The 14,984-nt window shown below is 35.6% G+C and overlaps 1 protein-coding gene across 1 annotated transcript in view; it reads left to right on the forward strand.

Moving 5' to 3' along the window:
* Positions 1-14,984, forward strand: part of LOC111046415 (muscarinic acetylcholine receptor DM1) — a 147,481-nt gene that overhangs the window by 56,076 nt on the left and 76,421 nt on the right. The window contains exon 3 of the mRNA XM_039431927.1: positions 12,117-12,396. Coding sequence (XP_039287861.1) covers positions 12,117-12,396 — 280 coding nt within the window. The remainder of the gene's footprint in view (positions 1-12,116; positions 12,397-14,984) is intronic.

The following is a 14,984-nucleotide window of genomic DNA, read 5'->3' on the forward strand; positions in this document are numbered from 1 at the left end:
GTCTGATTTTCTGTGCTGATTACTTTGTAGGCTGCGTTTGATTTGATCGAATTAGTACCTGCAATCGATGAACGGATGAATTAAAAAGAATAGTGATGATCTAATAGAATAGTGTAGACACCCCACATGAGAATGTTTCAATTCTGGTTCGTCAATCGATGTGTCAATTAATTAAGTCTTAAAGCCTTGATCATACCGTCACGGGACGCGGAACCATAACTAAAACGGGTTTTAAGCTCTTTCAAATGCTAAATGGTTGTGATCTCTATCCCGTGTCCAGGACTCATCACTTGTCGGTGTGTTCATGTCTTTAGAGAAAACTCTCAAGATAATTCTAAGTGGAATAATTCTATGTTCAATAAGTCTTCGATCTTTAATATATCCTTAGTCTGATTATACTCACATCGATTTTTGGGAGTACGATTTTTTGCTGTCCTCATGAATAATGAGTAATTGTATTTGATTAAACAAAACTTGGGAAACAGATGTTTGCCAAGTTCCGTTCAATCTGGTAGATTCCATAAGGACGCAAAAAATCGAACGTCGAAAAATTGAGTGTGTGTGAACTCACTGAACCGAAGTATCGAACTCGTTCGTCAGAAGCAATAGGAATCCAAGTTCCAAGGCTGGTCAAAGGAGACAGGAGGTTGTTGGAATTTTTTTTTGAAATCTTCGTTTTTTCGATGGATAATATTCTCCAGAATTTCCTCTTTACAGTGAATTTCCACTTTACACATAGTATTCCAAATGTTGAAAACATTTTTAATAATTTTTGAAATAAATGGGAATTTCCCGTACCACATAAATTCCACTACAAAATTTCAGCATTTCAAAAACTTCATAACAACTGATACGCTGAACTGAGAAATATGTATGTGGTTGGAATCATAAAAGTGCATAAGCACAAGAATTCTCTGCCTGAAGCTGTGATGAGTGCAATCAAACCCATATACAAAGACTTATAGTGACATATTCTTCATGGTGAAATGTATGCGAGCTAGATTTGGTAAGAATTCGAGACAGTGAAAGAAAAATAAGTGATTTTGAAAAAGAGGCAAGGAGAAAGAAAAGAAAAATGGAAAAGCTACAGGAAGACCAGGAGGATGGACAGGCAGACTATGAATATGGAATGTTTTAATGTTAGTAAGTTCACTTTTACCGTTATTCCTTGTTTCCCCTAAATTGGGTTTTTGAATGATTGAGGAACATTTTCTCAGAAACCACTCAATATATGATTCTGAGTTTTTCACAGGCAACTCATATCATTAATGCACTCATTTTGACCCGGGGGTTTCAGGGAAAAATGAGTTGAACAAAAGTTACAGCATTGAATGAGCATAATTTTTCAACCGCGTATTATGTAAAATTTCTTTTTCAAATCTAGGCAATATTTTCCAAATTCACCGGGTAAAAAGTTGTAAATAGAGTCAATAAAGATGTAGAAAGAATTTGGTGCCGATTGGACAATTTTTCACTGAGAAAATGTTCCTTATGTTAACATTGGCTAATATACAACCTCCGGGTCCCCCAAAAAACTCATTTCACTACAGATAATTATGATGTAGCACACACTCTATATAGAAATCTACCTGAAAATCTACGCAATACTGAAGGCAAATCAAAATAAATTTATAAAAAAATTGTTAATGATTGGTTGAAGGAGATTGGGAGAGAGAATATAGAAGAGATAATTCATTCATTGTATAGATAAAAGCAAATGTCGTGTGATGATGGTCCAAGTTTAACTTAAAATCTTTGAAACTTAAAATCTTTTCCGATATTAATAACTGGTTTACTCAAGAATCTGATTCATGCCAGTACGAGATCAATCCAACGTTAGCCATTATCGTCAAGACCCAATTCCACAAACAGGCTTTGCCTTTGTGGAGAGCTCTCATCAAGTTCTTTTTTCAATAAAGTTGTATTTTCTGTAACTATGATAGTTATATTGCAGTTAGATTTAGTTATTACGATTAATTTTTTATCTCAACTGTAAGTTTTATTTATGATTATTTGTTTGCAGATGATGTTACGTTATTGTATTATTTGAATTTTTGTACCCTGTTATCATGGATAAAAAACAATTTGATTTGATTTGATTTAGATGAAAGAGAGGATATGCAGGATAGAGTATAACTTTCTTCGACTTTATCGCAATGTGTAATTAGTAGAAAGGAAACAGCCCACTACTACTTGTGACTGCGATGCAATCTGACTTACAAAATGAAACAAAACATTAACGATTTTTCAAACCAAAATGTATCAAAGTTTCATTTTAATTGAACTTTTGTCAGTAATTGTAAGTTATTCTGTTTATAGAAATGCAGAAAAGTTATGTACAATTATCCTTATCAATGTGGAAATCATTATAATGGTATATTAAACACGGATTTCAAAGATGTACGATCGAAGACTGTGGATTATTTGGAATGAGAAGTTTCTGTTGAAATTAATATTGTCAAGGATTGTGAGAATGTTATTTTTCGAGATATTCCAAGCTTGAATCTCGCACACTGGCTCAATTCCCAATAAAGCCAGAGTAATTAACAAACTTTCTGAACAGGGATGAGTGATATATGAAGAAGAGAGTATTCAAATTTGCATTTAGACTGATTTCACGTAGAATTAACTTTCAAGCTTTAATAAAGAGAATTCTTGTGGCACTACAGCTATCAACTGGAGTATTCTAATGCGAGATTGATGGCTTAGCAGCTGTGAATTTTCCATTAACAATCTGGTTGTCCAGTGTCAGTTGAATAGATATCACACAAGCAAATCGGAAAGCTTCTGTAACCTACGTGTTCCCATTGATTTTTTTTACAGTTATAGGAGAGACTGAAAAAATTACATGAACACTATCACCGCGTGAAAGGAGAAGTGAATAGATATTTACTGAATTAGAACTCAATTACAATAGTAATTTGTGCATATAGAGAAGCACAAGGGAGAAAAAGTAATGGGATAGTTTCGTTTCCTTACATTTGCACTCATATGCCAAATCTATTCTCTATTCAAGTATATTAATATTGATCAACTCCCCTTGACCAGAATACTTTGCTTCAAAATACTTTCTCCAGAAAATCTTACAACTTTGCTACTTTTCCAATTGCAGACGATTGGAGATATTCGCTCAAGATGCTATCAAATCCATTCGAAGTGAAGTAGTCACTCCACTACCCGAGAAGAAAAAATATCCTATCCAATATCTTGCTTCGGAGAATGATATGCGAATTTACATAATAGGAGAAATAAAATGTACTATCATAATGAATGTAATTGTAACCGGTGGAGGTTAATTTTAACCCTACACCACACCTGACATCATTTCTGTAACCGGAGATATCTTTGTCTCTATTGAGTTAATCTTCCAAATATGAAATATATAAAACTACATGTGGTTTCATAGACATTTTTGCAGTCTATACCACCGCTGCGCACCAATGTAAATGGAGGAGGGTTTTTCTTCTCTTCTATAATATTTACCAAAATTATGCTATTAAATCTCTATTTGAATCCTTGATTGGTTGGGAGCTTTTAGTGGATTCGTTCATTCAAATGCACAGATTATCATCATTATCTAATGGTCACCTATTTTAGCAACTAGCAACTACGAGCCAGGAACTTCAATGAAAAATACTAATAGAATTCAACTTCATGTTTATTGAACTCTAAATAGGTAGAACGAATTAATAAAAGTCAGGCAACATGTCAAATTTTCAAACAGAACGAAGTGATTCAGCAATTTGATTCACAAAAATATATATATTCAATACCAATCTACACATTTTGGGAACCTGCTAACTTGCTGCATTCAAATTTGGGCCTCGGTCATTCTATGAAATTAAAATTTGAGCTTAATAAGAAAAACAACAAAAGTTTGGCACTCACCATTTTAACAATATTCAAACTTGTACTCTTCAGAAACACTCACATACGCTTTAATAAAACTCACTATACTTGAACTCACACGCACAAATAATTTTCTGATTCTACTCCTACTAACTATATAAAATTTGGTTCCCTATTCATCTAGATAAAAATTACTGATAACTGAAAGTTTAACAATTTGTCCCTCTGATTGGGAAATGGGCCCATTCAGAGGACCGAGGCTCGCACACCGTTACATGTTTTCCCAGTTACGTCTCAATTCAAACTGTGGCCCTTTCACTGAAAATTATTCCCTCTCCACGAGCGTTGAGCACAACTTCCAGTGGAAAAGCCAAAGCTGCAAAAAGGTCAATGCTCGTACAATTTTCAAACACAGTGGCTTTTTTGACATGAAATTGAAACTGCACTTGGAAAATGCACGAAAATTGCTTTCATTTTGACAACTAAGCAACAAGTTAGCAAATTCAAACAAGACAGAGTCAATTCTTACACTAAAAACGCAGGGTTCAACATACAGTTAGAATCAAAGTTCATTTCAGTTCAAAAACCTGAAAAACAATATAAGAAACACAAAAACAACTACAATAATACCCTCTCAATATCACACTATTACATTACCCCCTCCCCTAAAAAAGACGATTTCACCAAAATTTCATTCACTCTTAATTTGCTTTCACACTCACACTTGACACTATTATCTGGTCGACAACAAGCCTGGAGCTGGGACCTGGAATCGCCCTTCGATATGGATGGGGGTGGTCGAAGAGATGCACCCATGCACCCGACTGTAGTACCCAGACACCTCAGCCCGTGGTAGGTGGTTGACATCATCGCAAACTGCAATACAGCTGTAGGTCAGTTCTGGCAGTTGGAAGCCAGTCAGCTGTTCGCTGGCCTCAGCGACATCAGGAAGTCAGCATCCTCCCGGAACATTGGACATCACATCAGCAGTAGCAATGATGTCATCGGGAGTGGGGCATAGATGGAATGGCCCAATCACTCTTGCACACAGTAGCCTCTTGTAGACAGGCCGTGATATTCCAGAAGACAAATCACTGTTTCTTCCAACAGGAACTAACCTTTTCAACTGTTATCACTCAACATTTCATCAAAACTCACAACTTACATGAGAGTTGGGTGTGCCAGACCCAGAAAAATTTACTAACACTGTAGCTCAAAATAGAAATGACCGGGCCCTTTAAAATTAATTCAACTCAAAATATTCACTTTTCACATAAGACAAAAATAAATTTGAATGCATAATATATTTCCTAAAACTTCAAATAATTTCCCAAGTCATTATCAACTGTCATTTCATTATCTCGTATCAATTAATTTCGAAATAAATTACAATTATTCTATCTCTCTAACTACGCTTTCAGAACAATAGCCTGCCAGCTTGCATTTTCAAAGTAGTGTTCAATTTTCATAGTCATTTAATTGTCTACTACGCTTTCAACTCATTTTCCGTTTGTCTCTACATCTGTTTATTCGATATTCCTTCTCATGTTCTTCTTCTCCTTCTCTCGTTTCATTCGAGTCTTGACAAAAAATATTATAATAAATACGATTTACTGTTCTACTCTAATTTTCATTGTTCTCATCGTACAGTCCAAGGAGTATTTTCTTCTCTTTCCAACCGTTACTTTCTCCCTCATTCTTACTCACACTTGTTGATCTTTTATATCTCTAATACACAATATACAGATTCTCTCTCTCATCAAATCAACTATCTCTCTCACTCTTTATCAGGTCAGTTAACTATTCCCAGCCTTGGCTTAGTCGAATAATAGAACTAAACCATGAAATAAAATACTTCCACTACTTCTAATTGATTGGCAAATTTCCCTATCGCCCTCTTAAGAGCCAGCATAGTCGAAAATGCCTTCAATCAAGAACTTCTAAACAGCTAAACTATGGATGCCCGATCCATGTTCATAACACCAGTTCACCTAACTGTGTTATCTCTTTCATTGAATTTCCCGAATTCAATCGCACCTTGGAATTCCCGATTCCAAAACCTCTCAGTCCCGCTGAGATAGTCGTCAACTCTCGATAATACCGCCTGTATTATCCTCAGTACCTCATGCCCGCTGAGTAATAAAAAAAAATCACATCTTAATCAATTTTACCTTATTTACCAATAATTTCTGCCCAGAATAAACCAAAATCTCAAATTACAACCTACTCGATCCAGCCGTAAAGTGAGTATTCAGTTCAAATGGGCGGAAATAATACTATTCATTCATCATTCTTCCATATTAAATCTAATCATCTCAATCTCTCGCACATAACATTTTTTCTCAAAATACAACTGGATATTAAAATCAACTTCATACCTCCTTGGACTATCTCTTACAAAACACAAAAAAAATCCACTTAACATTTTCCATAACGAAAATGAATAATCACATTTGAACAAAAAGTTACAATACAAAGTTTTTCAAGTCAACAAAAATCATTTCTCTCTATTGAATAATGCGTTCTACATTTTCTATAATTCCATCAGTCTGGTGCAATGTTGCCAACTTTTGCAGTCACCGGAAAGATCATGTTACAAATTTCTATTCCATTGTTCCAGATCTTGGAATCGAATTTCACTCCGCAATATTCAAGCATATATTTCAAAACTCAACACAATACTGATTTTTCATCTTCAACTACAAAATAATTTTAATCAATAAATTCTCCGATTTCAAAATTCATTCTATAAAACTAACACTTTTCATCTTCAAAATACTTCACATTTCTCAATCTAACTCAAAATCATATTATAACAATAAAATTTTATACTTTATATTCCTGCTCGTGTTGGTAAAAAAAAATATTCAAAATGAAACAGGCTGATTTCTCGATACTTCTTATCAATCTTCGAAACTACTGATTAATCTGGCATTTGAATCTTTGTCATTTTTGCAGACAAACCCCACACCTGACACCATTATGTAACCAGTGGAGGTTAATTTTAACCCTACACCACACCTGACATCATTTCTGTAACCGGAGATATCTTTGTCTCTATTGAGTTAATCTTCCAAATATGAAATATATAAAACTACATGTGGTTTCATAGACATTTTTGCAGTCTATACCACCGCTGCGCACCAATGTAAATGGAGGAGGGTTTTTCTTCTCTTCTATAATATTTACCAAAATTATGCTATTAAATCTCTATTTGAATCCTTGATTGGTTGGGAGCTTTTAGTGGATTCGTTCATTCAAATGCACAGATTATCATCATTATCTAATGGTCACCTATTTTAGCAACTAGCAACTACGAGCCAGGAACTTCAATGAAAAATACTAATAGAATTCAACTTCAGGTTTATTGAACTCTAAATAGGTAGAACGAATTAATAAAAGTCAGGCAACATGTCAAATTTTCAAACAGAACGAAGTGATTCAGCAATTTGATTCACAAAAATATAAATTCAAATATAATATTCAATACCAATCTACACATTTTGGGAACCTGCTAACTTGCTGCATTTAAATTTGCATTTAAATTTGCTGCATTTAATTTCATTCTATGAAATTAAAATTTGAGCTTAATAAGAAAAACAACAAAAGTTTGGCACTCACCATTTTAACAATATTCAAACTTGTACACTTCAGAAACACTCACATATGCTTTAATAAAACTCACTATCCTTGAACTCACACGCACAAATAATTTTCTGACTCTACTCCTACTAACTATATAAAATTTGGTTCCCTATTCATCTAGATGAAAATTACTGATAACTGAAAGTTTAACAATTTGTCCCTCTGAATGGGAAATGGGCCCATTCAGAGGACCGAGGCTCGCACACCGTTACATGTTTTCCCAGTTACGTCTCAATTCGAACTGTGGCCCTTTCACTGAAAATTATTCCCCCTCCACGAGCGTTGAGCACAACTTTCAGTGGAAAAGCCAAAGCTGCAAAAAGGTCAATGCTCGTACAATTTTCAAATACAGTAGCTTTTTCGACATGGAATTGAAACTGCACTTGGAAAATGCACGAAAATTGCTTTCATTTTGACAACTAAGCAACAAGTTAGCAAATTCAAACAAGACAGAGTCAATTCTCACACTAAAAACGCAGGGTTCAACATACAGTTAGAATCAAAGTTCATTTCAGTTCAAAAACCTGAAAAACAATATAAGAAACACAAAAACAACTACAATAATACCCTCTCAATATCACACTATTACATAATCATATAGAAAGAGAATGGCGTTGGCATTACCATCGACTATTGTAATCCAATTACATATGTGTGTCTACAGGCCAAGTCAAGTTTTGTGATTGCTTCTCATAAAAAATGAAAAATGGAAACGTGATACAACGATATGGTAGGATGATGATGATAATCGTGAGTTGATCATTTTCTTGCAGTACGCTATCCGTTTCAGACGTTGGCGACCAGCAGGACAAGTCTAACTGTTGAAAACAATTCGGAAAAGTTCAACAGATGTTTTCCCTGTTCATACTCTAGAGTTGTGTAAACAGGATCCTTCGTCTTCCTGGTCCTCTCCTTCCATCTAACTTCCACTGCATGTTAAGCTGAAGCGGAGAGTATCTGGACTCATTTCTCATTATGTGTTCTAAGAATTGAAGTCTACAGATCTTAATGGTATTCAGAATTTCTTTTTATTTCTCCATCCGTCTTGAAACTTCTTCATTCGTTCCATGCTCTGTCCAGTCCATGATATGTTGAGCATTCTCCGGTACAACCATAATTCGAAAGCTTCAATCTTCTTAATCAATTCCTTGTTCAATGTCCATGACCCTGCTCCATGCAGGGAAATAGAGAAGATGTAACACCTCAAAAGTATAATTTTTGCTGCAATGGTAAAATCATGACTCATGAAAACTTTGTTAATTTTATTGAAGGCAGCTAGCTGTTGCTCTGGATATAAGTGACTGTATATCTTGTGTCATGTACCACTTTTCATTTATTGTTGTTCCCAATGGGTTTGTTTATTGTGGATGAGTGAGCTAAATTTTCTAGATGTAGGGAATTTTTGAAAATTTTCTTTACATTTGAGACTAAAAATTTGAGGAAGCAGGGAAGCAAATCATAGTGATGCGGTGTAGAACTGATATGAGTATGATGTAAGTGGATAAAAACGTTCCTCCCAAAGTTGAGCTAATGCTATCACAAACGATAAACTGAACAGTGCTGGGAGACAGGTTTTGTGTGTGTGTGTGTGTGTGTGTGTGTGTGTGTGTGTGTGTGTTTGTCTACAGCAAGGTATGGAGCATCTAGCCTACTTCAAAGCAAACGATGCTTGACAAGTAGTTTTTCTTTAGTGGTTCCTTCATCATCGTCGTCAACCTGCCTTCCCCTCCCAACCGACCCCCCCCCATACGCACGCCAACCAACCAACAACTTAGTGGATTCTGTAGAGAACGTGGCCTAAGTGAAGTTGATAAGAAGTGTACGAGAGTACCCGTGAGTAGTGCAAAGTAGAGAAGAGAGAATTGGAGAGAGAGAGAAAGTCTGTGAGAATAAGAGTGTCTTGAATGAAGGAAGATATTCGTTGTCGTCAAGAGCAGCTAGGAGAAGTGAGTGTTAGGAAAGAAAATACGGAAGGAAGAATAAAAAGAATAAGAATTTGAAGTGTTGTAAAAGGAGAACAACGTTGAAGAAAAGAATAAGTGAGAACAAAACGGAGAGGGGAAAATAAAAAAGACGAAGCTTGCAGGAAGGATGAACGAATTGGAGAGCCAAAGAATGGAAATAAGATATCCCCCTCCAAGTGGAGGAATGAAAACCAGATAATAGCGCAAGTGAAAAACAACATTAGAATAGATGTAGAGAAATACGAACAAGATGTTGAACCAAAAAATGGAGATAAATGACAAATGAGAAGAGAAAGAAAAGGTAAGAGAACATAGAGTGAGGAAGAACAGTAAGAAGCTGGAGATAATGGAAAAGGAAATTATGATGGAGAATTAGAAGAAAAGAGGAAGCGATAACAAGAGAATGGAGGAAAATGAGAAGTATTGAACAATATGGAAGAGCAATAGAGCGGAAGAGAAAGAAAGGAGACAATTTTGACAAAGAACGAAAAAGTGAGAGGAAAAGAAAAAACATGAGAGACAAGGACAACACTATCCACGAAAAGGAAAAGTAGAACAAGATAAGGTAAAAGAATAAGAACAAGATGACTAAGGAGAAGATGATTATGGGATAAGAGAAGTTGAAATGGAGATTTATAACAAGGGAAAAGTTTATAAGAACATGAATGTATAAAGGTGCGTACAGATATACGCGCCGCGAACATGAGCAATTCACTTTCAATCAGCTGACTATATCTGTATTTTTACAGAAACGGTAAGATGCAGATATAAAAAGCTTGGCATCAGCTGATTAAAAGTGAATTGCTCATGTTCGCGGCGCGTATATCTGTACGCACCTTAAGGAATGATGAGTAGACAAAGAGATGAATGCAAGCTAATAAGGGTTGAACTCGATTGAGGAGGAGCATATGGAGCAAACAAGAACAAGAGGAAAGATCAGAAGGGATGAAAAAAGAAGAAGAAGGAAATAGAGAATTAAGAGAGACGAAGACTCTGAGAGGTATGACGTGATAGCCAGCTCATAACTCTTCATTGTTGGATGTGGTACGCGGCATGTAGCTGAAATAGCAGCTTTTGACAACAGCAAAATTAATTCATACTCCCACCTACGAAGGAGTATGTCATCCTCGGTCATCCTCGGTTGAGGAAGGTTCAGTGTCAACTGAAATTTTCACGGAATTTTCATCTGCATTGTTGAATCCATAATTAAGGCACTGGAAAACGTCTTGAGACAAAATTGGGTGATAAATTTGGGACGTGCGATCAGGGTAGACAAATTTTCTCACGAAATCTTCTTCAACGGTTGAACCAGAATTCATATTTAAAGTGTAGGTTATTAGATTATCAGACATATTATTGGAGAATTTTGGACAACATTTCAAAATACTATGTGGAAAACTAAAGTAAACATTCGTCAGGATGATCAAATGAAATGAAAACTTATCACTTGTTGAAATTCAACGCCTGTTATATATTGTTGCCTGACTGTTCAACTGGAAATATGAAACCCCTGCAAGTGGAATGGAATTATTTAGATGGATGATATTGTATTATAAAAGATAACCTCGATCTAAGCTTTTGAGATACTAAAAAGGCACTTATAAGTATCATCTTTAAGGTCCCATTTGAACATAATACTATTGTTAGACAAGAGGAAAATTATGAATGATGAACCAGTTACAAAACAGAAAGTGCATTTCATACTTTCTCTAGTATATTAGACAGGAATATCTATTTTCATTGAATGAACCTTCTCCTTGTTTTTTGGAGACACGACTAGATTCTGTCAATAACGCCACACTCAAGTCTTAATAATAATTAGTTTAAACTAGTCGTGACCTAAACAACAGGGTGGAGAATACTAGTATATTATTTTATTAATGCAACAGATATTGATATAGCTACTTTCAATAATAAGAATGAAATGTCCACCCAGGGTTGGGATGAGTCCCCAAATACGAGTAATAGTGAATTAGTCCCCGTTTTAGTTTTGAAAATAAATCAAATATATAATGATTTTGATTAATTTTTCATGGTTAAAAAACGTTTGTTGTGTGTTCACACAAAGTAAAAGGTGTTCTCAAGAACTGATAGTATTATTTTCATTCCATTTTTAATACAACTGAAGCCTGGTTTCCATTTTGGCATTTTACTAAATCATAATAGCTCGTCGAGCTGTACGGCCGGTTGAGAGATTTCTACAACTTTTTATAGGTGCAATGACACCTATAGCCGCCAACTTACAATAGAGCTCTAGTGACTTTGAACACTATAAAATTATATGAAACTAATTAAAACTTTCATATTCTTGGGTATTTTCGGAAATCTGACACATGCATTTAGTATATAGGGGTCACTAGTTTTGCAACACATTGGGCTGGCGCAATTGTTGCACAGAGACTTTTAAGTGATCAGAAATGTAGATCGTTTCCATTTCTACAAGTTCCCGTCATCCGAGCTCTACTCATGTTGAAGCTTTATTCACATTCATATATGGAAAAGTTATAAATACAAACATTCATGTAACTACATTATTATAATATCTAGGATACTTCAAATTATGCACAATCCAATTGAATGATGATAATATTGTGTCTATAATAAATTTATTGATATTGTTGTATGGATAATGAGAGAAGCTGTTACTGTGTGTTGCAGGATGTGCATGGGGCATTTCGCTGCTGCTATGGCCGCCGTGGATCTACGCGTGGCCTCACATAGAGGGCGAGCGAACTGTGCCTGACCACGAGTGCTACATCCAGTTCATAGAGACCAACCACTACATCACGTTCGGCACGGCCATCGCCGCCTTCTATGTGCCCGTCTCTGTCATGTGCTTCCTCTACTGGCGCATCTGGCGGGAGACCGAGAAGAGGCAGAAGGACCTACCCAACCTGCAGGCTGGCAAGAAGGACTCCAGCAAGAGATCCAACTCTAGGTCAGTCATGGACATACAATATCATAAATCATATAATTACAAAATACATCATATGAATGAATAATTATAAAATAGGTACTCTGAATACTTCCACAAATACAAGTATTGACAACAGTCATGGCCGGCCCCAGGGGTGGGCGGACCGGGCGGCCGCCCAGGGTGGCAGATTTTTGGGGGCGGCAGATTTAAAGGAACGGACAATTTAAAAATACAAATAAATAATGAATTCATAATATTGAAATGAATAGTAAAATTATTTAAGAAGCTAATTATATAACTCTAGCTAATGAAGACATATCCAAGATCAACAATGTCCCAGGAACGTCTGAGTGGTCTAAGGAACATAAAATAGCTTCTCAGATCTCGAAGAATTGATGAAGGAATTTTCCCATGCAAAAGTAAGACGAGCTCTACTTAATTAAACAGGTGTGTTAAACAAACTTGTGTTGTAGAAATTGTAGTTTTAATTACTTAGCAATAAGAGTAGGCGTAATGCTCTCTTAAGCTGCGTTTACACCAAAGTTATTAACAAAATGTTTATTTCTCCGTCCTTAAAGATTCTATTAGATTAAACGGAACTCGACAAACACATGTGTTCATCATGTGTATGATAAATTATGTTCAATCTTAATAGAATCTATAAAGCCTAGTTTATACTATACCAATTGGCGAGACAATTGTCATAAGGCAACTGACTGGCATGAAATTATTGTCTTCGTATAAACACTTCAGGTCAATTGTCTTGTCAACTGTCCCGACAATTGGCCCAAAATTCAACTGTCTCCGGGAGTAGACTAAGGACAGTCAATTGGGCCCAGCGAGCCCCCCACCACTCGGAATCTCAGTTGTCGCGAAAACTGGCGTTGTGTGAATGGTATAGGCCAGTAGCGCTGTCTTGTTTTTGCCAGTTCAGCTGTTTAGTCACAACAGATAACAACAACTCGGACATGTTTAACTGTCAACTGACGTGCCAATGGTTGGCCTCGTATAAACATCTACTCGTTTAACTGGCCTGGCTCCCGACAATCCGCAACCACGTGATGACAATTGTCCAAAGACAACTGTCTCACCAATTGGCGATGTGTAAACTAGGTTCAGTGACGGAAAAGTAAACATTTTGTTGATTACTTTGGTGTAAAAGCAGCTTCACACTCTCTTGATTTAAAACTACCATCTTAATGATGTTCACTTAGGCCAGTTTCACACGGCAGAGTCCTCGCTCCTGGAAGATCATATTACTGAAGATCATAATTATTTCATATTTTGCAGCTCTCCTGTGCTTTCACATGGGGATCTCACGAATAAGCCGACAGATCTAACAACTACGCCGACGTTTGCTCAAAGTATGAATCATCACTTTTTCTCAAAGTCTAACTTCCTTAAAAATATAGATAGAAGATTTCTGATTTCGGATTTGGATTCAGCGACACCAAATTCTATAAAGCGTAAGTCCCATTTTCAAAAATACCCGAAAACAAGCGAGTTATAGCTGTTTTTAATATAGCTTTCCATTATCATATGATTATATAGTAAACGTACTAAGATAATAATACTCCAGCCTCACAAAGGGACAGGCAAAGGTTTCAAGAAGTTTTTGAACACCTGAGAAGTTTAAACATAAACATTTTCAATTTTTAAAAGTTCTAGTTTTCCAAAAAAATATTGAACTATGAAAAGATGAATCCAAATATGAAATCATAAATCATCTCCACTCATCACCCAATAAAATAAAAGGAAAAGGAATGTTGTACAGTAAACTTCACTGAATTTCAATTGTCATTCAACAGTCCAATTTATCAGGTTCAAATCGTTGAATATCACTTCAAATTCCCAGCAATTATTGACTATTTCTTTTTAACAATCAGAAAAATCTATTATGAACATACAGTATAAACATTTTGCTGATCTGAATCGATCTATGGTAATAATAGGAATTGAAAGAATAGAAAATGTCATGCCATTCCAAGTAGTGATGTCTGTGTATTAGAACTGCTCAGTGGATAATGCATAAAGAAAAAGTCATGAATAGTTCAGACCAGCTTGACGACTTTGATGCTTTTGAAGCCGAAAACTTGTTTTTTTTTTATTAAATAATGATACGGAATGGAAAACATGTATCATAGTACAAAGCAGTTCGATACTTTGTATCATGAGTAAGATTAACATAATCATGGCTTGTCGATTTTAGTCGCTGAGCTAAATCCTCAGTGTTGCCATAATGCGAAAAGCATAACCATTGTACCAACTATTCTAAATTATCGTACTGTATTTCGTGAAGCCATGTTTTGTTAAAGCCAGTTACTCAGAAAGCGTTTTTTTGTTGTTCGATGTTTTGTCGTCCTTATGAATTCTGTTGAATCAGACATAATGTTATTTAAGAAGTTGTGCTGAACCTGTTAGAATTCATAGTAACGGTAAAAAATCAATTTAACGAAAATCTATGTACATGTAACTGGATTTAGAAGATCAATACGATAGATAATGTGTTCTATCATAATTTAATCACAGAAATGTTCAAGTGAAAACGTTGGGCGCAAACCTTCTGCCATGAGGAGACAAATAAATTTATGAAAAGCTTGATAGCTTGA

Source organism: Nilaparvata lugens, chromosome 7 (genome assembly GCF_014356525.2).
Source record: "Nilaparvata lugens isolate BPH chromosome 7, ASM1435652v1, whole genome shotgun sequence".
Classification (NCBI taxonomy): Eukaryota; Metazoa; Arthropoda; class Insecta; order Hemiptera; family Delphacidae; genus Nilaparvata; species Nilaparvata lugens.